Source organism: Sarcophilus harrisii, chromosome 2 (genome assembly GCF_902635505.1).
Source record: "Sarcophilus harrisii chromosome 2, mSarHar1.11, whole genome shotgun sequence".
Classification (NCBI taxonomy): domain Eukaryota; kingdom Metazoa; phylum Chordata; class Mammalia; order Dasyuromorphia; family Dasyuridae; genus Sarcophilus; species Sarcophilus harrisii.
In genome coordinates, this window is record NC_045427.1 from 453,883,627 (window position 1) to 453,910,757 (window position 27,131).

At 40.7% G+C, this 27,131-nt stretch overlaps 1 protein-coding gene across 1 annotated transcript; it reads right to left on the reverse strand.

The window, feature by feature from the left end:
* Window positions 1-1,324: 1,324 nt before the first annotated feature.
* Window positions 1,325-27,131, reverse strand: GPI (glucose-6-phosphate isomerase). Its single transcript, XM_003757170.4, has 18 exons — window positions 26,906-27,131; window positions 20,568-20,658; window positions 19,077-19,145; window positions 16,478-16,597; window positions 13,844-13,927; window positions 13,607-13,753; window positions 11,790-11,861; window positions 9,991-10,035; window positions 8,834-8,887; window positions 6,154-6,214; window positions 5,549-5,592; window positions 5,034-5,186; window positions 4,248-4,377; window positions 3,279-3,355; window positions 2,826-2,954; window positions 2,309-2,384; window positions 2,160-2,226; window positions 1,325-1,747 (listed from the first exon to the last, which is right to left on the reverse strand). Exons 1-18 carry the CDS (start codon window positions 27,025-27,027, stop codon window positions 1,624-1,626), a joined length of 1,665 nt encoding a protein of 554 aa, XP_003757218.1. The 5' UTR covers window positions 27,028-27,131; the 3' UTR covers window positions 1,325-1,623.

Consider the following 27,131-nt stretch of genomic DNA (forward strand, 5'->3'; position numbering starts at 1 on the left):
CCCCGCACAAGACATGACCCTGTAATGCTGGAGAAACTGAGGCAGGACAGAGATTAGAGAACAATTTAATAACTTATTTAAAAGGGAGAGGTGTTTCCTGGGACCAAATGGATCCATGGTTTGGCCCCAGGGCGGAATAAAAACTTGTCAGTCTCCAAGAATCCAGCAGTGAATGTCCGGTGGGAGATTCTTTTCTAGGTCAACACAAGAAAGATGACCTAATGGGGGAGGGACCCGGATGGGGATGACCTAATGAGGGAGGCACCTAGGGTGACATGATGGGAGAGGCGCCTGATATTCTAATGATGTCTGATGATAAACCTTTGATGGGATAAACAGGAATGATTATAGCCCGAAGATATAAGATCTTTATCCTATCAGACATTAAGAGGGAATGATTATAACCTGAGGCAGAGTAACTGGACATTAAAAGCAAACTGTGGCACAACAACCCTGATAAAGAAACTTCAGAAGACTCCTTATTGTCTAGGATCCGTCAAAAATCGGCCTCTAAAGCCTCTTACAATCTAGTTCCAATCTGCATTTAAGTGATTTTACATTATGTATGATGTTTAGATAGCATTCCAGTCACCTCGGTCCTCTATGTCGGAAACAATATTCTTCCCTGAATAAACATTCTGCCTCTCTGAATTTCCTATAAAATGTTCCATTTTCTTAAGGGCATAATATACTTAGCAAATATACTTAAATGTTTGAATAATTCCACTCAGCTCTTAATTGATTCTATAAGTCATGGCTTTCTATCACCACCACTCCATTATTTTGAATAAATCTGTTTCTACCAGTCCCCCTCCTCTAACTCCCAACAAAGAATGTAAGCTCCTACAGGACAGAGCCTTTTTTTTTTATCTTTGTACTGCCAGTCCCTGGGGTAATCTCTGACCCAGAATTTATATTCCTTTTGAATTTAAGGAATGGAAGCAGAAATAAATACAACATAAATATCATTTCCTCAGGCAGAAGTAAGGGCAGGTCAGATGGACCAAGAAAGATCCCTGAGCTAAGAAACAGGATAAGAGGCATAGTAGGGGTGGGGGATCTTTTTTCTGCCAAAGGCCATTGATATTTATAACATCATTCAATCATCTGCTCATAATGGTCTGCCATGGGGGGAGGGAGAAGGAGGCAAACATTCTCCACCCTTGATTTGTAAGAATTAGTAATAAAAGTTTTGTCCCTGCCTTGGCAAAATGACTTAATAGGAACATGTTATTAATCAATTTGTGGGATCCCTAAACAACTAAAGAAAGGAAAATGTGATAATCCACCACCCCAAACCAAAGCAAAAAAGCAACCACATAAGTCTTGCCAGCCATCTTTATTTTTTTAGATCAGCCCTGAAAAGTATATGGAAAGGCTGAGTACTTGATCAGTGCAAAGGAAGGAGAGTATGAGTTTGCATGTGACAGACAAAATTTAAAACATTTAAATCCACTGATTGAATCGGCTTCATGAGATGGGACTTGTTTTCCTGACAAGGAGGAAAGAGTCTGCCCTAAAGGATTTGACAGGGCAGGAAGGAACCAAGTGGTCACTACAACACAGATCAGATCACAACACAACAGATCATGGGTCATGGGGCACAGGCAGCTGCTTGATGACTTAGGCTCGGTGCTGCTTGATAAAGTTGATCAGCCCATTGGTGGAGGCATCATGAGAGGTCACAGGTTTATCGGAGTCCAACTCGGGCTCAATTTTCTTCGCCAACTGCTTTCCCAGTTCCACTCTATAGGCCAAACATTGAGGGTAAGAATAGGAAGATTTGTTTTTTAAAATACTGATACAAAGAAGTAACTAAATCCCACCCATCATAGAAACCCTGAAAGCAATGCAATCTCTGGCCCTCCCCCTTAGTTAGGGGTAGAGGGAAAGTAGTTATAAGGGGATGATGTTAGACATTCTCCCTCCCCAGCACGATCAGTTGGAGATCGTATCATTTTAAATGGAAGGAAATTCCTATCTTCTAAAAAGGCTAGATGAAAACATGAAATTTCTCAAAATGATGTTGTTAAAGAATGACCACTCAAATAAGTATTGGGGAATGACTCCCTGGTAAGTATAATGAATAAATTCTATCATGGGCTCTCAGACACACATCCCAACACTTTGCAGGCCAGAAACGAACCAGAGACACTCACCCCCACTGATCATAACTGTTGACATCCCAGATTACACCCTGGACAAAGATCTTGTGCTCATACATGGCTGTGGAGAGAGCAAAAAGAGTCAGACAATGTGCCAGTCCCATCCAGTCCCACAAGCCCAATCCCCTCTTACTTTTCCTCACCAATTAAAGCTCCAAGAATGAAAGGAGTGAGCTTTGTGAAGACAATGGAATTGGTAGGACGATTCCCCTCAAAGACCTTTAAAGGAAAAAAGCAAAACAATGCTGCTGAAATTTTGAAACACTCCCAAGGAAAAGAATAAAGTAAAAGACCCCATGTCTGAGGCTCAGACTCTGATCCTAGCTCTATCCCAGATATGTTCATGGTAACCCAAGGTCCTAAGAACAGCACCATTAGCTTAACCCACTTTACTGTCTATGAAACTAACAAAAAGGATGGAGAGAATCTGCCACTACCACAAAAATAAAGCAGTGCCAAGCCATAGCCTGTTTGGACAAGAAGTGTTCAGCTGGGGACCCAGACGCTGGCAACAGAGGCTACATTGATGAGAGAGAATAAAGCCTCCCAACTTAAGGGATAAAGTCTCGGTCAAGAGGTGCAGACTGTAACATCAGCCCTGATATAACCCAGATTGGTCTCATTTCCAAAGCCCATCCTCCCAATCCCTTTCCCCCAAACCTTATGAGGCAGCAGCTTCTTCAGGTCATCACCACTCTTGCCTGCAGCCTCCAGCTCCTTTTGTGCCTCCTCTGCCGTCTTCCCCTTCATCAGAGCCTCAGTCTGAGCTAGGAAGTTGGCTAGAAGAATCTAGGGAAAAGAGCAATGGAACCCACTTTGCAACTTCCTCCCCAAGGGAACAGGAAATGTATGTACATGGTTTAACAGGAGAGACAAACTATGTTAGAAGTGCTACTAGGAAAGAAGTTTTTTATTAAGTATTTACTATACAGAGCACTTTGTTAGGCATCAGGCAGATAAAATATGAGGATAAGAATGAGACAACACCTTCTAAGGAATTTAATTTGATGACAAAAATAAGATTGAAAGAGAGAGATATCTCTCTTTATCTCTCCAATCCAGTTTGGGCCTGCTGAGCTCCATTGGATATGGGTTTATTTTTGTGCACTCTACCTTGTGATGGAGACCATTCCGGATTGGATTCTGCGTCTGAACTGGGATGAGAAAGTCACAAGGAATTATCCGGGTACCTACAAAGAGAGAGAATAGGGGTGGTTCAGTTCCTTACACTCCACCCAAAAGGAGAAACACTCCCTTCCTCCAAAACAGAATAAGAATAGCCAAGAACCACAGATCTCAAAGGATCTAAACAAAAGTCCTCTACACCTAAATCCCTGCTAAGTGGTTATCCCAGCTTTGCTTTAAGACCTCAAATAGGAGGGGAGCCCACTATATCTCCTAACCCTTTCACCTTCAATTCAATAATTATGTTGGATATCTATAATTATGTTGGATGTTGGGCAATCTCTAGCTTGCAGAATCTTCTCTCTCAAAGAGAGAAAACAAGTATAAGTACACAAATAGGTAAAATACAAACTAAATACCAAGTAATTTCAAGGTGGATGAAGGAAAAGAGCAAAAAAAAAAAAAAAACACACATGGAGAAGTAGAATTTGAGCATTAAGGATTTAAATATGCCAAGAGGCAAAGAGGAAGAGAAAGAAGATTCCAGGCATAGAGAAATAGCTTTTGAAAAGGCACATGCCATCAGGAAAAGAACTGCCAAGTATGGGAAACAAACAAAAGGAGGCAAATAACTACAATGTAGACTTTGTGAAAAGGAGAAATATCACACCAATCTAGAAGGCAAAGTTTAAGTCAGAGTTTGTATAAGGGGCTTTAAATGCCAGAGGAGTAAATATATTTTTCTAGAGACAAAAGAAAGTCACTGAAGGTTCTTGAGCAGCAGAGTGACTCTTTGGGATAACTTAGTACTATAAAGTTTCTCCATACATCAACCTTAAATGTGTCTCTTTGAAACTTTCTATCTATAAGCAGAATGTCCCCTTAGCCTTGACCCAAATTCAGTTTCAGTTGTATAGCCACCTTGCCTTGCAACAGAGTCCCACAAACATCTCATACCCTGGTGAATAAGCTGGTAAAAAGCATGCTGTCCATTGGTCCCTGGTTCTCCCCACACAATGGGGCCCGTACTGTAGTCAACCCGGGCTCCTGACTTGGTGATATACTTCCCATTAGACTCCATGTCACCCTATGATGGAAAGTAAGAAAAAAGTGAAAACATAGCTATGCTCAGCCTTTGTTGAAGCTATGGCCCAAGTCTCCAAGGCCATGCTAATGAAGACTTCACATAACTCACACCAGAACAACATCATCTCTCCCTTTAGCCTCATAAATGCATGAATCTGTGTGTGTGTGTTTGTGTACATAGATAGATATGTATGTGCCTGTATACTTCTACATATAGACAAGGGCCACATGCACACACTTTTTGTAAGAACACAGGCCTGGCTTTGAACTACGTTCCTCACAATGGGGAGAGGCTAAATTGAGCCAACCAGTTTCCCAATCAAAATCCCAATAATGGCAGCCCCTTTGCTGAGAGAATTCAGGGATCACTGTCACCAGGAAACAGCTTAGTTGGTAAAAAGAGTAAGAGGGTAGTAGCTCCTGGAAAAAGGAGGAAAAGGCAGTATCTGAGGGGTCATAACTGGATGAGAAATTTCCCCTTTAGGTGATGGCAAAAAGTCCCCAGAGATAGGATGGCAGAAAGCTGGGTAGAGAAACCTCAAGCTATTTGTCCTTACCCTTAGGCTAGGCTTACTCACTTCACCTCATGAGAGATGACTGTGCCAAGAACTCATGAAAGAGCTAAAGTGAAGTACAAGGTACTCAATATCCCTGTACCTGCTGGAAGTAGGCAGCAAAGCGATGCATATATTGGTCATAGGGCAGCAGGGCCTGAGTTTCACATCCAAAACAGTTAATGTACCAGACTCCCAGCACGGCAAGCAGCACAGGGGCATTCTTTTCCAGTGGAGTGGTGAGGAAGTGATTATCCTTTAATACAATATAAGATGGAAGACAAAAAAAACAAGCATGATCTCTTACCATGTCCCCTCCAAAAACAATCATGACCTCCTCATCCCCTCCTTTGATAAGTGAAGGAAATATAGAGCTCAGAATCCATTGATTCTGACAATCAACTGCAAATACATGGGGACATATGACCTGGTAGAGCTGGTCTTAGAAGCAAGGCCTGTGACCTTAATAAGAGAAGCCCATAACCACTTAGGGGAGAGAGATCAGACAAAAAGCCCTCTTTCTATACCCCTAGAGACTATTAAAACTCACCCACTCATTATAAAATACCCACTTTTGATAAAGGCATGAATGGTGTAAATGTCACCAAGGCCACTTACCATCCAATGAGCTCCCGATAACAACTGTTCAAAGTTATCAAAACCTAAGAGACAAAAACTTCCTAAGCAAGGAATGTTCTCTCCTTTCTATCTTTCCCAAAAAATAGGAGGAGGGTCCTGGCTTTTTTCCCTCCCAGGAAATCAACGCCACAAAAGCAACCCTTTAGGCTTGTGAAAAATAGTTGATTCTGAGTTACTCCCCATCCTTGGGGATACATTTGGCATTATGAAAGAAAGCTGGATTTAATCAAAAAGGAAAATACTTCTTTTTAATTCTTAGGAAAAAAAGAAACTTGGAATATCCAAATAACATTGGTGAATTAGTGCTCTCCATCCAGGGATCCCTCCCCTTGCCAGCCACATTGAGAAGCAAAAGATTAATTTAATGCAGTTTAAATGAGGAATTATACAAGTAATATTATTACTTGGGCTATAGTGTTTAAGCTTACCACATGCTAGATGGGAAGCTAGAGGTCCTGACCATAAAATCAGGTTCATACACTATGTGGGGGGAAAAAACATCCCAAGGTCCCCAACGGGAATACCATAACTATTCTAAGTGTGGGGCTAGAAAGCCAGGGGCCTTCCCCAAATTTGATACATACCAACATGCAGGGCAATGGAGAGGCCAATAGCTGACCACAACGAGTAACGTCCACCAACCCACTAGAAAAAAACAGAATCAATGTTAACAAAAACCAAGAAAAAAGAAAAACATATCTACTCTGACTTTGGGAAGGGTTTGTACATGTACAAAATCACGTTACATGTACAGAGAAAATAAGCAGATTTAGTTAAGAAGGAGTGAAATGCAGAATAATCTCCTTGCAGGAATGAACAAAGTGTGTCCCTTGGGGGAAGGGGAAGAGAAAGGGGGTGTAGCAGAACAGGTAAGGCTACAGCAGCCAATTCCACTATTCTTTTAGGCCATTTGCAGCCTCAGTTCTAATGCCAAGCAATAAAAGATAAGCTGGCCAGTCCTGCTTCAAATCCAAATGTGGGCGTAATCAATCAAGGGTCTGCTCTAAGCTCCCCAAAGCCAGTTCAGCCCTTGGTCCAAGCCTTCCATCTTGCTGACCTTTCCACACTCTTAGGCCCACACAACCTAAAAAGAAATGTCAATGCTGAGAATAACTGAGACAGTGCTTGCTCCCAACAAGGGAATAGTAGTGAGAAGCAAGTAGATTAGCTCCAATTACAGGACAGCTGCTACCAGTGGCTCCAGGGCAAGTCTTGACTTCTGACCTTTTACAAAAGGCCTTGGGCAGGTTCTGCATTTCTGGGTCATCACATGCTACCCCAATTTCTGGTCTTAGAATAAGAAACCTTCTCTAATCTGTACTGTCACACTAACAAAGGTTTCCTTCCCTCCACTGGTATTACACTTTCCCCTTTGGATGTCACAGATTTTGCTGGTACCTCTCTAATATACTTATCCTAGTTTTCTAATCATAGATTCCCATTCCCTCATATTTTTTTATCTACTCCTCCTCAATCTGATTTCTCCCCCATGGACTGATTGCTTTTGAGCTGCTTTGCTCCCTCTTGATTTCCCTCCTACATGCCCAATGGATCCTTTTTGGATTTCTTGGGTTTATATTCATCCATATCATGCCTATTAATTATTAACTATGGGTATACCCCAGAGCTTTATTCCTGGCCTTTCTTCTCTTTTCTACCTACACTCCATCCCTTGATGACCTCATTAAATCTCAGTAGTTTCCTGGATTCACTTATCCTTTCTCTGCAGGATAACTTCCACAAAGGCTCTAGTATGTCTCTCTGAGCTCCAAATCCCACTTTGCCAACTACCTACCTACTGGACATTTCAAACTGGAATCTCAAGCTTAACATGTCCAAAACCCATTTTTCTCAATATTCATCTCTCTTCCAGACTTCCCAGTATCTATCCATTCTCCCAAACATGCAGGTTCACACCCTCAGTATCATCTGATTCTTCATTTTCTTTTACTACACTCCAATCAGTTGTCAAATTGTCATTTTTACTATACATTTCCTTTTCTTCCTGAGAACTACCTTAGTTCCAACTCTCATCACCTCTCACTTGGTATTACAATAGTCTTATAATTGATTTCACAGACTGAAATCACATCCCATTCTAATCCATCCTCCACGCAGTTGGAAAAGTGATTTTTCTTAAGTGGAGAGCTAACCATAACATTCTCTTGTCCCACTATTCAACAGATTTCAATAGCATCCTACCACCTTTAAGATGAAATGTCAAATCTTGTGTTTGGCACAATTTGGCATTTTGCAACTTGGTTCCACTCTTGTGTTTTCAGTCTTATAACAATTATTCTCCCTTCACAAACTCTACATTAGTCACATTGGCTTTCTTGCTTTTCTTCAAAAAGAACATTTCACCTCCTCTTTCTTCCTTCACACATGATGTTTCCCCAGATCTAGAAAGTTCTCCCTTCTCATCCTTGCGTATGTAATTTCCTAATTTCTTTCAGGATTCAGTTCAAGTTAATGAGGCCTTTCCTATGTATATACAAACAGACACACACAGACATATTGTCTCCCCAATGTAATCTAAACTCCTTTGCAGCAAGGAATGTTTTCATTTAGTCTTTATATCTCTCCCCCTTCCCCTCTCCCCCTCCCTAGTTCCTAGTACAATGTCTGGCAAACAGGAGGCACTTAATATCTAAGATGCTTGTTGATTTACTGATCTACAGCAGAAACTGGATCTCATACATCACCTAGTCTAACCCCTTTATTTTATACCTGAAGAAGCTGAGACTGAAAGAATAAAGTTAAGCAACTTGACCAAATCCATACAGATAGTAATAATCTGAAGTGAGATCCTCCAGCCCCATATTCAATCCCCTCTTTCCATGCTACTCTGCTGCAGTGGCTCCCAATTCCCCTAGCCATAAGGACATAGACAATCTTACTTAGGAACCATACAGCACAATGGAAAAAGCACTGTAAGTAAAGGAGTCCAAGGAGCTAGGCCTTGCTACTTAAGCAAGCTCCCACACCTCCATCTGCTTGCTACAAAATGACAGAGTTGGCCCAGATGACTTCTCAAAGGTATCCCAGCTCTAGAGTTATCTCATGAAACTAAACTATCTTCTCCATTGTCTGGCACAGTGCTCTACATAATAAACATTTGTGAAAAGAATGGTTTCCAAAACTACTTCCCCCATATGCCTTCCTCTTCCCTTCTTTTTCTACTTGTGACTGCTTAAAATTCAGTGATTTACAGTAGCTAGAAATCTATCAGATGGCTCAGAGCATAAAGAAAATTGTACTTACATCCCAGAATTCAAACATATTTTCAGTGTCAATTCCAAAGTCTTTAACTTTTGGCTAGTGTGGGAAAAAAAAAATGAGAAATTTTAATTGTATGAATATGATCAGCAATTACTCCATGCAGAAAAAACATATACCCATGAGTAAGCTAGAGATAGGTTAATCTGCTAAAGGGCACCTGCAATTAAATATTATTAAGCTTCCAGTTAATTGCTATTCCAGGGTTAGCCACCCCATCCCCACATACTCAACCCAGAAAAGTCAAGGCTCGTGCCAAAACAGGGAAGGGCAAAGTCTAAAAGTCACAAAATGGGAAAATAAATAGGAGAAAAGAAAACCAGGGTCAACATTGTCCCACTACTACTATCATCTACCACCAGACTGATCAATGACATACAACAAAACTGTCTCCCAGAGGCAGTATAACAGGGAAGAGACACTTCACTTTTCTACTCATTTTAGTTTCAAAGAATTCCCTGAGAGGAAGCTAGTTGGTGTAGTGGACATAGCACCAGCCCTGAAGTCAGGAGGACCCGAGTTCAAATGTGACCTCAGACACTTAACACTTATTATCTGTATGATCCTGGGCAAGTCATTTAACCCCAATTGCCTCAGCCAAAACTAAATAAATAAATAAAGGGTATGATCCTGGGCAAGTCATTTAACCCCAATTGCCTCAGCCAAAACTAAATAAATAAATAAAGGAATTGCCTGAGGCACTACAAAGTAAATGGATAGTCCTCAAGACTGTCCCAGGCAGGACATAGAACTAGGCCCTTCCAAACTGAGGCCAGCTATCTCCCCACAATAATGTCTCTTCAGAGAACATTTTTATGTTCTCATAATTAAACAACAAAGACCCATGACCACATGGGAAAAACAAGGAGAAGCACAGTATAAACTTCAAGTCCAAGGTTGGCCACTGACTTCAGTGTATTACCTTAAGTATGTCTATCACTTGCTTTTTCTGGGCCTTAAGTTTCCCTTCTGTATAGTGAGATATGAGTTTGGTTCAGATAGTTCCTAACTGGCAGGCATTTTAGGGCCCATCTTTGGAGAAGGAGGATGAAAACATGTCCTTGAAGATCCACCTCTCAGACACAAATTGTGAACCTGAAGGCATGGGAGTTTAAGACCAAGGCAAACACATACATACTTACTGCATTGGTAGACAAGGCCACAAAGTGCTTTGCCACAGCTGAAGGCTAAAAGAGGGAAAAAAAGAGAATTAAGCTAAGGCTAGAAGGCAGATAATAATGGTAATAATTCACATATACACATCTCTAGGAAATTAAGATTTTGGAACAGTGAACTAGTGCCATAAATAGAGCACCAGCTCTAAAATCAGGAGGACCTGAATTTAAATCTAGCCTCAGACAAATATTAGTTGTGTGATCCTGGATAAGTCATTTAAACCCTGACTGCCTCCACCCCCCACCCCCCCCAAAAAGGCACTTCTATTTCTGTGACCTCACCAAGTTTTCCCAACATCCTTACAAAGAAAATTTGGCAGTGCTATTTAGGTATCTGCCAAAGGGCACATCCAATTAAATATCATTAAACTTCCAGAAAATTATGATTTTAGGACCTGCAACCCTACTTGATTTACATAAGGAAAATGGGCCCTTGAGAGATGAAGTGTACAGAATGCAATAGCTTAGTGCTCTGTGCAGAGCGAGACATTGAATCTAGGTCTCTAGACCCCGAATCCCATACCATATCCACTGGTTCACTCTTATTGTTCCATGATGACCCAAAACACCCCAAGTATTCACATTCTCCTCTTCCAGGCCCTCCCTTTCTCATCTCTCAAGCAGTCAGCTTGTCCACAGGAATGGGAGCAGAGTCCAAAAATAACCCCATCTCCCTACCAGCTGTTGCAAAATTTTGCAAAAGCCCATTCCCTGACCACGAGCCAGAGATATAGTGCGACTGTTGCTGGCAAGCCACAAGATCTTGGCTCAGGGCAACTGTCCCAGTGTCTGAATGATTCTCAGCCCAGAGATGGCAAAAGTATTAACAAAAATCAACAAAAGTTCTTTTCAAATGCTTTTTTTGATACACTGCAATGGAAAAAACCCTGGAGGGGGTAAAAAGACCTGGGTCCTTATCCTTGTTCTCCCAGTGACTCATTCATTGCATGACTCTGAGAAAAGAAACTCACCTCCCCGAGCCTTAGTATTCTCATTTGTAAAATGGTGGTAAACTGCTGTCTTACATCTATCTTCCTAGTTCTGAGGCAAGAACGAAACCATGGATGTGAATACAATTTTGGGAAGATCTAACATACTTTTATTTCAGTGGTTATAATGGTCCCTCTCATTAAATCAGTGATGAAGCCACTCAGGCCAGATCTTTCAACACGTGTTGTAGGAAACGTACATCATGGTTGACTCAAGCATTTAAGGTGAAAAGTATTTTTTAATCATCAAAAATATCTACTGTTCAACAGTCACTGAAGACACTCAGCAGGAGGTAAGAAAATAATGAAATTTAGTTAACAGACACCTTAAATTCAAAAGTGAAGAGCCATTTCTAATTGCTCTTTAGACGTCAAATATGAAAACCTCTCAGACTTATCCCAAACAGACCCTGTGGTCCCCCTCCTCCAATGATAGTCATTCCAGTTTCCTTTTCCATCCTGTGCTTACCCAGCATCATCTCCCTCCCTTACACCCTCTCTTATCTTCTTCCTTTCTAACTCTCCTTCCTCCATGGTGATATCAACTGAAATTTACTATTCCCCATCAAAGCCTTAACATTCCTACCTTGTCCCTCCTAAGCCAAAGCAGATATGATTAAAAGACCCCAAGGGCCCCCAGTTAATGACAAATATGTCTATGTTGTCCAGGCATATATATGGTTTCCCAGGGAAGTACTTCCATGCCAGCAATTTTTGAGGACTTTAAGTCAGTTGACCATAGGAAGCAAGACATGATGCAAAGTGTGTCTCACTTACGTCCTTTGCTGCCTGGAGGAACCACTCCTTGGCTGTCTCTGCATTGGTGATGGTCTCCTGGGTGGTGAATGTCTGCAGGTCAGAAAACAAAGCTGTGAGACTCACATACAAGTGTCATGATGTCATACCCCCAGCTGTCAACTTCTCACACATGCTATGGTAAATGCCCTACCCACAGTATTCATACATGTGCTATAGCATATACTATGTCCATAGCTATCACCCATCTACCACAGTGGATATCATAATGGCTGTGGCTATAACCTGGGAGAGGGTAAACCATCAAAGAGCATTTAAAGAGAAGCAGACCAGTTATGTAGAAGGGAGAATTGGAGGCCAATTTGGAAATCTCATTTTGGGGCATAAAGAGAAAAGGTTCTTTCTGTGTTCTTACAGCTCCTCAAATGTACAGCCATGTGCTTCTAGGGGGCACTCAAAGACATAGACTCTTCCATGCAGGACAATACTAGCCTTTCAAATATCACCAAAATGAGCATCAGTGAGATCAACCCAGATTCTAGGAGTGAGCAGAGGCCTCTCTGTCCCTCTGAAAGCAAACCTGTCAAGTTATGGGTGGGAGGGATGGCATCAGGAACAGATCAGCTCCTGCTCTCTGCAGGATTCATATTCTACATCACCAGCAGCCCCTGCCCAGTTCATCATCCACTTTTAAAGACCAGAAATCAGGACCTCCATATATATCTTCATACACTAAGCCTCATACTTCCCACAGAAGTCCAGCCATGCTAAAGAGTCTAGCTTGGGTAGCAACCTTCATTTCAAAATGAAAACCATATTTCTAAAAAACCATTTCCTTGTTCCAGGGTGGTTGCCTAAGACTCAAGGACAGATAAATCCACTCAGAAATAACTGAGAGCTAGCAAGATAGACACAAGGGAAAAGCCAACAGTTTTATTCTAGAGAAATAAGTAAAAGCCAATTTCTTTACAAAATATTCTGTCACTTTACAAAATACATTGCAGGATTCCTTTGATCAGAGATTTTTTCTAGTACATTTAAATTATCAGTGTTTTATGCTCAAAATTTATTTTTATAAAAATAGCTTTTAATTTTCAAAATACATAATTCTCTCCCCTAGACAGCAAGCAATCTAATGTAGGTTAAACATGTGCAATTCTAAACATATTTTCACATTTATCATTATACTCAAAATTTCAAGCACAGTATTTCATAAATCAATCTACACTTACATCTTAGTATTCAGAACTATTTAGATGCTTCCTGTTTCTATCAAATCCAAACTTTTATCAGCCCCTTTTCAGTCACATCTCAAACCAACTTGAAAAGGTATTTGCCCATGAACTGATGCTAAGTGAAGTGAGTAGAAACCAAGAGAACACTGTACACAGCAACAAGATTATGTGATAATCAACTGTGACTGGCTTGACTCTTTTCAACAATGAGGTGATTCAGACTATTTCCAATAGATCTGTCATGGAGAAAGCCATCTACATCCAGAAAAAGGACTGAGGGCTGAATGTGGATCAGATCAACATAGTATTTTCATCTTTTTTGCTGTTTGCTTGCTTTTTGTTTTCTTCTTCATTTCTTTCCTTTTTTTGATCTGATTTTTTGTGCAGCATTGCTTATTAAGGACTTACCCTGTGCTCTCCTTTTACAAATAGTATCTCATTTGATCTTTACAACACTGGAAGGTGCTATTATTATTCCCATTTTATAGATAAGGAAACTGACAGAAAATTAAGTGACTTGCACAGCATTACAAATGGAAAATTATCTTTGCATGTATTTTGAAACTAAAAAGCTATTAAAAAAAAAAGTTATCTACCCCATACCTTTGAAGCAATGATGAAGAGGGAAGTTTCAGGATTGAGTTCGGCAAGAGTCTTGGCAATATGGGTGCCGTCAATATTGGAGACAAACCAGACTCGAGGACCTCCTTTGGAGTAGGGCTTCAGGGCTTCTGTCACCATCAGAGGACCCTACAAATAGAACCACAAGCACAGGGATCAGGTTCAACTAGACAAGCAACGAAGGGAAGAAAGGCTCGTACACTTCCGAAACTGACTTACCAAGTCAGACCCTCCGATGCCGATGTTGATCACATCTGTAATTGCCTTCCCGGTGTAGCCTTTCCAGTCTCCACCACGAACACGCTGCAAGCAAACCAAGAAGTTCACATCAAGCTCATTCAGGTTCAGGTTTCCAGCACACATGCTGTGCTACTCCCAAAGAAGTGTTCATACCAAGGCTTTGGCTCCTTACTCATTTCTTCTCTAGCTTCGGAGAATGGTAATTTTCACTAAGTCACCAGCTATTTTGTGCTATAATCTTACCCCACAAATATACATGTATTGCCGCCCTTCTCCCCCCCCCCCCCCCCAGATACTTTTCCCACAGGCCTCTTGGGAGTTCAATACTCATTAAAACATTTCCTTGGGGGCCACTAAGTGGCCCAATGGATAGAGCACCAGCTCTTAAGTCAGGAGGATTCGAGTTCAAATTTGACCTCAAACACTTAACACTTCCTGGCTGTGTGACTCTGGGCAAGTCACTTAACCCCAATTGCCTCAGCAAAAAGAAAAAAGTTCCCTAGAAATCTCAGCCCAAATAGTAAAGGCCATAGTTACTTAAACCACACATCTTAAGATCAAATTTAAACCTAGAAAGGATCTTAGAGGCCATTGAGTACAACTGTCTTATGTTACAGATAAGGAAAGTGAGGCACAAAGAAATTGAATCCAGAGCTTTCTGATTCCAAGTCTAGCACTCTATCACTATTTTCTAAAGAGAAATGATTCAGTGGATAGAGCACTGGACTTGGGAGTCAAGAAGACTCAAGTTCAAATCAGACCTGAGACACTTACTAGCTATGAAACACTGAAACTATGAAATTAAGTCACTTAATTTTCTGTCTCAGTTTCCTTATCTATAAAATGGGAATAATAATAGCACCTCCCAGTGTTGTGAAGATCAAATGAGATACTATTTGTAAAAGCACAGCACAGGGTAGAAGCTTAATAAGTGTTTTTCCCCCCTTCTTCCTGCCCTCCTTCTATATGAGCACAACATAGAAATCTTAAAACAACATCACACAAACACATTTGCTATACAAAAGAGCTGTGGAAGAGACCCAAAATGGTGTAGATTACATATGTGGCATCCATATAAGACAATATCTCTAGAAAATATATATTTAATGTGGTACAGCAGAAATAATATTGATTCTGGCACCAGAGGACTTGGTGCACATCTTTCCTCTGGGGCCCACTGTTTCTGTGACCTTGGACAAATCACTATTTTTTTGGGAGATTTTATGTTAAAGTCCAAGCAGTTACAATCAGAGCCAGAGAATGAGTGTCAAATAGGTCCCCTGTGCTCCAGAACATGAGAACCCTTCATTGGAAGTTTCTTGGGTACCTTTTAACTAGTCTCCAAAATGCCATAAAAGGAAAATTATTCCCCGCCCCCCACCACTTCATCTTCACCTCCATTGTATCTCTGACCATTCATCCTGATCTACAGACAAGCCACCAGAGCCACCACTATTACAAGGGCTACCATTCTTCCCTTCCCTTACTCTGAACAGGACAGATGGCCAAAACTCATACCACTTTCAAACCACTTTTTCCAAAGAGAAAGAAAAAGGATCAAATGAGAAAATACATGTAAAGCATTTTGCAGAACGAAGTTAGCAGTTATTATTATTATTGCTATTATAAAAAGAATAAAGAGAAGCCATCTGGCAATTGTTAAACAGTCCCTCGGATTTATTTCTTAAAAATTAAAGGCCCTTTCCTCATGCTACCCACCCCAGTGCTCATTCATTCTCAGTTTGGCTCTTAACCAGGTCTCAAACAGGAACCAATGCAATTGACTAGAACATGAACCAAAGCTTAGGATTTTCAGGCCTCAAAGTTCAGACTAATTGTATGAGAGAACAGAGGCGTTAGTGTTTTGGTGAATTATGCCAAGGGCTAGGCTGAGCAGAGAAAGAGAAATTAAAAAAAAAAAAAAGGAAAGATCCATTTAGTAAGCCAGTGTCACAGACATTCCCCTTCTTCAGATAGTTTCAAAATTAAAAAAGCAGAGGAAAAAGCAGCAGCAAATGGTTACCATACACCAACACAGAAAGAAGCACCAAGTGATGACCCACGCGAATGGCCTGTATAAAAGGAACAAACTGTCGGGTGGTCAGGCTCCTCTTCAGAGCAAGGATTTATGGAAAGGTCCTTCACTGAAGACAGACAGACATTCTAATCAATCAGTGGCTCAGAGAAGTCCCAACAAAACTAACTTCCCATTCTGAGCCAAGGGCTCAGGCTCATCCTCCAAGTCTCACAGACATCTCTGTACCCAGACCCCAGAGTGGGAAGTAGAGGATATGCTGGGAAAAAAAGCCAGAAGACTACAAAGAGAATGAAGAACGTGTCAGCTTGTCAGCTCTCTCATCTTGTCCACCACTCAAGCAATATCTCCTTTATCTCATTGTCTTCCTTCACAAGCAAACCTAACATGGGATACATACATAGTGTTTCACAGCTGTCCACATCCACTACAGTGACATCCCACACAATTGTGCCCCTCTTTCCTTCTCCCCCATTCATCGATGCAGACATGTACAGCATACACCCACAAATTCAAAGTGAAAGACACACCCACATACTCACTTCCCTGAGACCCCACGTAATATGTACAGTTAGTACCTGGCAGAATGCCTTCATTTTCTGCAGCACTTTGTTCACTTCTGGTATCACGTCCTTGCCATCCACAAGCATGGGTGTGTTGGAGCGATTTCGTAATGCCACATGGAGCACAGCCCGGTCCTACAAGAAAAGGGAGTCAAAAAAGACATAAGCTGGCTGAGAAACATTTGACATAACACCCAACATAGTCCAAAGCACATTGCTGGTCTCCAAGTCAGATTGTAACACAAATCGGGTTCCTCAGGTCACTCAAGTTGAAATCAATACTAAAGTAAGTGCCAGGTAAGAATAACTGGGGCTGATTAAGTCTTTTCCAGGAAGTGCAGCCTACAGGACCCAACAGGCATCAAAACAAACTAGATTATCCATGAAAAAAAAAAATATACAGTACACACCTTTAAAGAATAATACTAGCAGTCAGGCTAGGACTAAGTTAGTATAAACGCCGAACTCCATACGGGTAAGGATATATTTCCCCAGTATCTCAGAGCTGGGTACTCGGGGAAGGGTAAGAACAGTGAATATCTGATCATTTGAAGGTTTCCTCACTCAGCAGTAAGGGACTAATGCAAACTATTAAAGGAGACATTATAAGTTGAAGTAATCAGGAAAGATTTTACAGAGGTGACATTTGAGCTGGATGTTAAAGTTTGATTATTTAGAGGTACAGGTGGAAGGAGAAAGGACATTACAGGCAAAGTGAAACAATAAGAACAAAGGCACAAGGAGTGACTCTTCCTAATCCTCTGGTAACCTGGCCCTGCCCTGATCCTCTCAACATTCCAATTCCTCCAAACTTTCAAAATCTACCTCCTCATAAAGTCTTTCTTGCTTAGGTCAATTAACAGATGATCCCATAGAAATCAAGACAAGCCTAATTCTATTCTTAGGATTGTTGTCTATTTTCTCTGATTCACAAGTGCTCCAGATTTTAAAGGGACTAAATAGAAAGGATGAGATTACCATCTCACTCCCTGTTTCCTCAACACTACCTCCCATTCCTGGAACCTGGCACTTCAGATTCCTAGAAACACCATCCCAGTTCAGGTCTTCATTATCTGTTGATCAGACTCTTGGGAAGCCTCCTTAATTGTTCCCTCAACTTAAAGTCTTTATATTCTCCAATCTATCCTCCAAGAAACTGCCAAAACAATGTTCCTAAACCACAGATATGATCATATCAAATCTCTACTCAACTTCAGTGGCTTCCTAATGACCATTAAAATAAAATACAAACCAACATTTCCCCCCAACTCAACATTCCACCCATCTCCAAGCATCCTTATAAAGTGAAACTTATACATGGAATACCACCCTTTGACCTCCATTCAGGAACCTGATTTTTCTTTTAAAAATATCAATTCTACATCCTTCTGCTGATCTTTACTGATTCTGTTTCCTCTTCAAATTACTTGAAAATATATTTCTATGTGTAAATGCTTTATTTCTGCAGTAGAATTTAAGTTCCTTAAGGGCAGAGACTATTTCAGTTTGGTATTCGTATTCCCTAGCCCCTTCCTTACACAAAAGCTTCCTAAGAACTGTTTGTTGCATTGGATTACCCAAAAAAACCGCCAACACAAGTAAATTTAAGGGGGAAAAGATCATAGGATCATAGTTCTAGAACTGAAAAGAACCTTAATGGACTCATTTTACAGAAGAGAGAAAACAGGACCAAGGAGATTAAATAATTTTTCCAAAGTAACATGTAGAGTAGGGATTCAAATACAAATCCTCAAGTTCCTCAGTCCTTTTTCACACTGTACCAGTTTTCTTACTAAATAAACTCATAGGGATCCTTGGAATTAATGGTTATTAAATTCAAAAGGAAACGTTCCACAAGAGGAAGAAGGTAGAAGGGAGGAACTCTAGTAATTTATGTCTTCTGAAATAGTATTTTGCTGCTCCTAAAATGCAGAAGTTCAGACATTTCTGCTTCCTATGGTATGGATTCAGCAAAGGCACTATCTTCTGTAACAGTTCAAACTCTGGTCTTCCCCCATTGGAGGCAACCTCCTGATTCCGTAAGGTGAGAGGCCTGTGCCCCAACAACATTCATCTTTAATGGAACAAGTCTTGCAATGAGCATGTTGAAACATCTGCCACCATACTGGTATTGCTAAGAGCATTACATAACAAAACCACGCAGTGACAGTGCAGAAAGCCAAGTGTGCCCTAGAGGATGGGAGGCAATACAAGGCCAAAGAGAACACTGCGGAATCAAGGGAATTTGGTTCTAAATGCCTGGGCTCTGACACTAACGACTTCCACTTCCCAAGTCTCAGTTTCTTCCTGGGTAAAATAAGTGCATTGATTAGATGATTTTCCAAGGCCTCCATCCTTCAAATCCTCCGATTCCAGAGCTGCTGCTCTTTCCTCTGTTCCATCACCCATTGTTCTGATCTTACAACTGGTTCTGGAAGAATCCTACTGTTTCAAGCACAAACTCAGCTGTGTTTACCTGTCTTAGTGTCTGCCTACCTAAAACTTGTTGTCTATGCCAAGTAGCCACAAAGCTCATTGTTCTAAAGGAAAAGAAGGTCCAAGTCATTACCAACAGGGAATTTCAAACCATCAGCCTGAGCTGAACCATACTTACCTCCGTGAAATTGATCTTATTCCCCTTGAACATTTGTTCTCGAGCATTTTCCACCCCACGAGACTTAGCCTGAGAAGAAAAAAAGTAAACTAATCTGTTGAAGGTGCCCAATGTCTGTCCCCCCCATGAATCATGATCCTTGCTAAATCGAGGGAGTCACTTTTTCATTTGACAAGTTCCGAAAGAACAAGAAACATGAAATGAAGACCCTATCCCTGAGGTGCCTGGAGAAATAAGTAACTCTCTCTGGATCCATGGTTGATTGCCAGGAGAGATTAAACATAACCAAATCCTACGTATAAAGAAACAGGGAGTCTGGGAAAACAATGAATTTTAGAAAGAAGAACCCTCTGCTTGCTAGTTATGCTAAATAGTTTTACAAGTAGTCTCTAACTCTCAAAAGAAACAAACAATGCTACAATGTGTTATGGGCCAGAACTCTGAACTTGAAACAAAAGGATTCTTACAAGGTACAAAGTCAGTGGATTTGATAGAGACAAGTTATCTAAGTTAGCATGGTTCAATATGATTGATTTAATTCTACAAAGAGATATTATGGGGCAGAACTTGAAACAAGGTACTAAGTGGAATTGAGGAGACAATGGTTAATCTCGTTTAGCACTGATTTAATCCTATAACAAATAGTGGTTTCCTAGTGATAAGAATGATTGGTTTGTACTCAGTGTATATCATATAAGCTAGAAGCTCTCAGGGCCAAAAAAGGACAAGTCCAATAGCAGCTCTTGGAGGCTGAGACAGATTCATTCCATCTTCCACCTTTGTTGTGGCTAGAGGCTGAAGCACAAACCCTTGGAAGTCGGGCAGATTCAGAAGCCAGAGAAGGCCTCCAGAAAAACTAGTTGAGCCCCAAATGAAGTAGACAAGACTTTGAAGGAGACAATAAAGGATTTGGACTTTAACCCCTGGCTACTTGTGTGGCGATTACTGAAATAAAATGAAGACTGCTCCCAGAGACCCCAAGAAAACCTCAACAGAGAACATTACATTTTAGAGAGAATATTACAATAGTGGTCATCAGAGAACTGGACTCAAAATCAGAAAGAACTGGTCATGTATACTTATTGTGTATCTAATTTATATTTTAACATGTTTAACATCTACTAGTCATCCTGCCATCTAAGTGAGGGGATGAGGAGAAGGAGGGGAAAAATTGGAACAAAAGGTTTGGCAATTGTCAATGCTGTAATGTTACCCATACATATAACCTGTAAATAAAAGGCTATTAAATAAAAATAAAATTTAAAATTAAAAAAAAAAAAAAAAAAAGAACTGGCTTCAGGTTTTTCCTTTGGCATATATTAACTAAACTGATCATGACATATACTGGTTAAGCACCCCAGGTAACTCTCTAAGATTATAAATTTTAGACAGTTACTGGTTTGTAATCTAAGGAAGGAGTTTCTAAACTAATAACATTAATCCTCAAAACATAATCCAGAGCACTGACCAAGCTTTTCAAAGTGAAATTACCAGTTCAATAAGCATCTTCATCACATCTTCTGTGATAAGGTTCTTGGAATAATCCACAAGGATGTGTCCATTTTTAGTGTCCAGATTCAAGCTGTGAAAAAAAAAAAAAAAAACCTGTTAGGAGGCTCCATAACAACCAGCAGAAGGGAACAGGGGATTCTATTTGCACCCCCAACAGTGGAGAAGTGACTATTGGTATAACATATCCCCATCATCAACGAACACTTCCTTTGACAACTATATTTTTCCTCTCAATAGAATTTAGAGTTGGAAGGGACTTCGAGAGTAGTTTTAGTTCATTTTATAGATGGAGAAACAAAAGCCAGAGGAGGTTAAACAAGTTGGCTGAATAACTGAGAATATATACTGACTATCTGATGAATATAGGAAACTACCAAAAAATGGCATCTTAAGGTAAATTCCCATAAAGTCAATCAGCATCAGATCATCTCTCCACCATCTGATCAATGCTTAGAACTGAATGAATACCAAATGAACACACAGAAAGATATTAGGCTGTTTTATCATAAATCCAACTCTGAGCAACATCATAAAACTTATCATAACATCATAAAACACAACATCATAAAACATCACAACTTCTTATTGCCCAGTGAACAGCAGTGCAAACTTAGTACAACATGCCAAAAAAAAGTAACAGAAAAAATCTGGCACTCATTTTATCTTCCCCTTCTGCCTCTCCCAGGACTCATCCTTACCCATTCATCCCTGGTATCCTGGGCAAACCTCTTAGAAGTGAAATCATCTCTAGGGTCAGCTACAGCTATAAAAAGGAGCCTGTTCCCCCACAGGAAACTTGTACCTTGGGGAAAAAATTCAATTGAATTTCCATTCTGAAGACACAGTTATGATTCACAACTTGGAAACTTTCACCAAAGAAGCAGGTGCAAGAACAAGGATCCTCTCCCTTCTCCCTGGCCTTAAGCAATTCAATTGGCCTGTCAGTCTCCCAGCATGGAATCCTTGCTACCAGTTGGCTCTTCCACAGATTTTCTGCCATATTCTGGAAAACTTCCCCTTTCTGATGCCTCTAGACCACACAGAAATCTTTAATCTTTGATTCTCATCAGTTCCAGAACAGCCTATCTACCTTCCAAATCCCATCTGCCTCTGACACTACATTCCATTAGAACGCGAATTCCTTCAAGAAATGAACTGTTTTGCCTTTTTTTTTTAATACTCCTAGCACTAAGCATAATGTCTAGTTTGTTGGCTGAATGATCCTAGAAATAAGCTACCCAGTATCTAAAGTCAGTGATAGGATTTCTGTGGCCAATATTTATCAGCCAAGTCTAAAATAGAACAGGTGGATACATAGCTTCTTGAGGTAGCTGATGGAAGATGTGCCTAGAACTAACTTCAGGTTACCAAACTTTGGCCCCACCAGCTTCAGTGATATCCATACCAGTAACATTTTCCTGGTCTTAGATTCTTCTTCCTCTATGCACCTAGTGAATATGGACACTCTCTGCCCTTTAGAACTGTTATCAATTCTTCTCTTCTTTCTCTTTCCATATTTATGAAGCATTTATCTGCAGTCTTATTCAAGACATTAGGAGATATACAATTTAGACAAGGACCTTGCTCTTATGGTATTTGTTGTTCTAAGCCTTCATGATCCCATTTGGGGTTTTCTTGGCAGAGATATTGGAGTGATTTGCCATTTCCTTCTCCAGCTCATTTTATAGATGAGGAAACTGAGACAAACAGGATTAAGAGACTTACCCAAGATGACATAGCTAGTGTTTGAGGCAAGATTTAAAACTCAGGAAGTAGCTTCCTGAATTCAACCTGAATACTAGCTGCCCCTCTGGTACTTATAGTCACTATTCTTCAGAATTACTCCCTTGATCTCATATACTAAGTAACCTATTATGCACTACAAATTATACCAGACTCTGAGTCTAAAAATAGAAAGAATGAAACAATATTCTAATGAAGACAAATCCATATACATAAATATATGAGAAAATAAATACAAAATAGTCAAATGCAAGGTCAGTAGGAAGGGAGGGAACTAGCAATAGCAGGGTTTGTGGGGGAGGTGTGGAAGATAGAGAACAATCAGAAAGTTTCACATACAGATGGCAGAGCCTGAGCTTTGTCTTAAAGGGAGAGAGGAATTCTATGTGTTGGAAATGAGAAAGGAATGTATTCTGGACAAAAAATAGAGCCAGGAAAAAGAAAATGGAGATGGGAAGTGGAACGGCATCCTCAAGGAACAGAAAGAAAAAAAGATGGGAGAGATAGGCTTGCATGAATGAAATTGGAAAGGAATCAGAAAACAGTGAAAAGATTAAAGATATGAAGGGGAAAAAAGTAATTGATTAAGAATGCTTTTTGGGGGGTTTTTGTTTTTTAAAAATTGTTTATGTATTTAAAAATGAAATTCTGAGAGTAATTCTTGGACTGAGACTGCCAAAAGGACCCACAAAACAAAAGAATCCTTGGCTTTATTTAAAGCCCTTAAGAATTCTAATTTGCTGGAGAAGACAGAGGGAATCGGATTCAGCACCATTTTAGGAGCTGGGCTTGATAAGAAGAGTCATCTCAATGCCAGACTTAGGGAAAAATAGATGATGCTGTGTCCTTAGGCTGGCACTCAAGCACCTCTACAATCTGGAACCAATATAGTTCAGAAAATATTTTGTAATGGGCTACTCTCTGGCGTAGGTAAAAAGTCCCTGCCTCATGAAGCTTATAGTCTAGTATGGGAATAAAACAAACAAAAATGACTAAAAAGTACTAATATACAGAATATTTGAGAGATGTCCCAAATGAAGTTTTGTATGAAAGAAGTGTTACCAATTAGAGATTGGGAAATAATAAAGGAAGAGGCATCTGTACTGGCCTTCAATGGATAGAAAGGAATTCAACAAAGAAATTCAAGAGGAAAAAGAACATTCTAGAAGAATGGCATGAACAAAGAAAGGGACATCCCCCCTTCAAACTTCCCATGGTTCCCCTTCCTCTTATCTTCTCAGCCAAGAACCTTGCCTCATATTTTACAGAAAACATTTAGACCATTCACCCTATTCCCCTGTCTTCCACCTTCCAATCTGTTCTCCCACTCTCTACCTGTCACCTATCATATAAAAAAAGTAGATTTATTTCTTACCAAGACAAATCCTCTAACATTCCAAAAGATCACATTCTATTTCTCTCCTCTGAAATTGACCTTTTCTCTCACTTATTTTCAATTATCTCCCTATCAACAGCCTTCTATACCACCTTCAAATATCCCCTCCTCTTTTCCCATCCTGAAAAAAATCCCTCCCTTGACCCTAGCATCATTCCTATTCTATCCTTTGTGCTCAAACACTGGTATCTCACTTTCCACTCACTTTCTTCTTAACCTCCTATAAATCAGCTTCCAACTTCATTATTCCACCAGAATTTCTCCTCCAAAGTTACCAATGACCTCTTAATTGCCAATTCCAGTGGCCTTTTCTCAATTCTTTCTTCTTGACCTTTTTTTGATACTGCTAATCAATCTCTTCTTAAAGCTCTCTTCTCTCTAGGTTTTCAGAACACCACTCTCTTCTACTTTTAAGACTGCTCTCTTGCTGGATCCTTATCCAAGTTATCTCTCCAATTGTAGATGTCCCACAAGATTCTGTCCAGAGTCCTCTTCTCTATATATACTACTTCATATGATCAGCTTTTATGGATTTAATTATCTTTATGCTGATGATTCTCAGATTTACTTACCCTGTCCTATTTATTCTCTGCTGATTTCTAGTCTTGCCTTTCCAATACCTTTCAGACACCTTAACTAGATATACTGTAGATATCTTAAACCCAACATGTCCAAAACTGAACTCGCCTCTTCTAACTTCCCTTTTACCAAGGAGGGTGTCCTCTCTACCTGTCATGCTCACAATCTAGTTGTCACTCTTGCCTCCTAAACATTTCTCACTCCTACATAAAATCCATTGCTAAGGCCTCTCAATTTCACCTTTGTAATCTCTTAATACACTGATATTGCCACCACTTTGGTACAAATCCTGGTCACCTTACACTTGGACTATTACAATAGCCTGTTGTGGATTTGCCTGCTCAAGTCTTTCCCCACTCCAATCTATCTTTCAATCAGCCACCAAAGTGATTTTTCTAAAATGTAGATCCAACCATGTCACCTTCCCCTATATTCAAGAAAACTTCAGTAGTTCCCTATAACTCAAAGAACAAATTCTGTTGGGCTTTTCAAGCCCTTTCTAATCTAACCCCTATCTTCTCAATCTTTTTATTCTATAATTCAATGACACTAACCTCCTTGCTCTTCCACCAACAAGAAACAGCTATCTCTCTGCTCTAGGCATTTTCTCGGGCTGTGCCCATATTCTACAGGGAGGCTTTCCCAATTTTCTTAGTGTAATTTCTAGTGCCTTCCTATTTATCCTGAATACAGATTGTTTATATATAGTTGTATACTTGGAGTTTCCTTATAGATTATGAGCTCCTTGAGAGCAGGGACTGTCTTTTTCTCCCTTTTTGTATCCCAAGTATTTATCACAGTATCTAGCATACTATATCAATAGCAAGTAGGGAAAGAAAAGGAATAAGCATTTATTAAATACCTATTATCTGTTAAGCAATGTGCCAAATTTAATCCTCACAATCCTTTGAGATAGGTATTATATTATTCCCATTTTTCAGTTAAGGAAGCTGAGGCAAGCAAAGGTTAAGGTTTTTGCTTGGGGTTATACAACCAGTGTATCTTAGGCCAAATTTGAACTCGGGTTCCTGACTTCCAGCCCAGTACTCTATCCATTGATTGACCTAGTTGCCTTTAAGAGGAAGGGAGGGAAAGAGGGAGTCGTCCTCACTGATCATTTTGCTAATACCTTTCCTGGGATTTTCACAGACACACACACACACACACACATATATATTTCATATATATTTATATATAACATATATATATATCAGTTATGTACATAGTTATTTGCATGTTGTTCACCTATTAGAAGATGAGTTCTTAAAGATAGATGCTTTTTTTCTTTTTTCTTTTTGGCCATTCTTTATATCCTCAGCACTTAGCACAAGGCCTGGGTTCTAGTTAAATGCTTAATAAATTCTTGTTGACTGGACTTGATCAGATCATTTGCAAGTCTTGGTATGCCTCATATCAGAATGCTAAAATGTTAAGTAAAAGTAATGAGGCAGAGAAATTCAAGATTACTCCTCAATTTTACTCACTTTTCCCCAATAAAAGGAAAGAAAGATCTGGTGTCATGGGAAAGTGAGGAATGCTTTTTGTCTTCTCAATGGCTGGGGGCCAAGGAAAGGCAGGGGGAAAAATTCAAAACTGAAAATAAAATAGGAGAGAATTAAAGTCCAGGAATAGAAGTGGGAAAAGATGGGAGTGGGTTATACTTCGACTTCCCATCATGACTAAGCACATCCACTGGGTGGGTAAGGCATGAACCGGAACAGAGCAACACTACTGAATGAATCTGTTAGTTCCCTGGGGTGTGTCCCAGGGAATGTGACTTTAACTGGGCCATGTGGTCACTTCTCTTCCTTGTGTATGACTGTCTTCCTCCTGTCCCCCAACTTGTACATCGCTCTTCCTATTTATCTTATTTTATGTAAGTGCATCACACTGTGTGCTGCTCTATTTCTCTCTCTACCGCTACAGATGCAAGTGATTCTTTCGGCCACCCCCAACCCCAACCTCACCCCCCACTACCATAGATAATTATTCCTTCCTCCGCCTCGCCATTTGTTCCGTGATAATCCCTACCCCAGCGTGTATCACGGTTCGAGATAATCTACCCCACCCCCACCGTGAATGAGACAGTGCATGTCTCTCTCAGTGTGAATGTCACATTAGCTTCCTTCAGCGCGTGTCTCTCCGCACGTACATCTCTCTGGCTGTGTGAAGAGCACTGAGTTAGATTCTTTCACGGAGTATCTCCCCAGGCCCCCTCTTGCACGCAAGTCTCTTCCAATGTGTTGATCTCCTTCCCTGTGTGTGCTCCCCCGCACGTAACCCGCTGCAAGGAGGAGTCAAGGGCAAAAGGAGGCGGCTCCTGAGCCTCCTTCCCAGCTCTTAGGACAGCTTCCAGGCAAAGAGGGGAATCCAGGGTCTCTCCTTTCTGCTTCCCCCCCAACCCAACGCTTCAAGAGAGGCCGACAATTAGCATCCCCCACAACCATGCCCACGTACCCCACCTCCACATGTTCCAAGGGCGCCGCAAGGAGCCCTCCCATCTTGCAGGCGCCTTGCAACCACCACAGCGCCTTCGGCCAGCCAGCCCAGGGTGCCCACACCCTGCCACCCTCCCCATAACCCCTGATCCTGGGCCCACCTGAAACGGTTGAAGCGGTCCTGGTCCGTCTCAAAAAGGCGCCGGAGGTTGAGCTCCGATCCATGCTCGCGGTGCCACTGGACTAGCTTCTGGAAGTTCGGGTCCTGGCTGAGCGCGGCCATGATGGGGACACAAACGGCACGAAAGAAAGCTTGAATGTGAAACACTTTTTAGTTTGCAAATGGCTTCGACGTAGCCGCAGCTCCGACTTTTATAGACCAGGAGA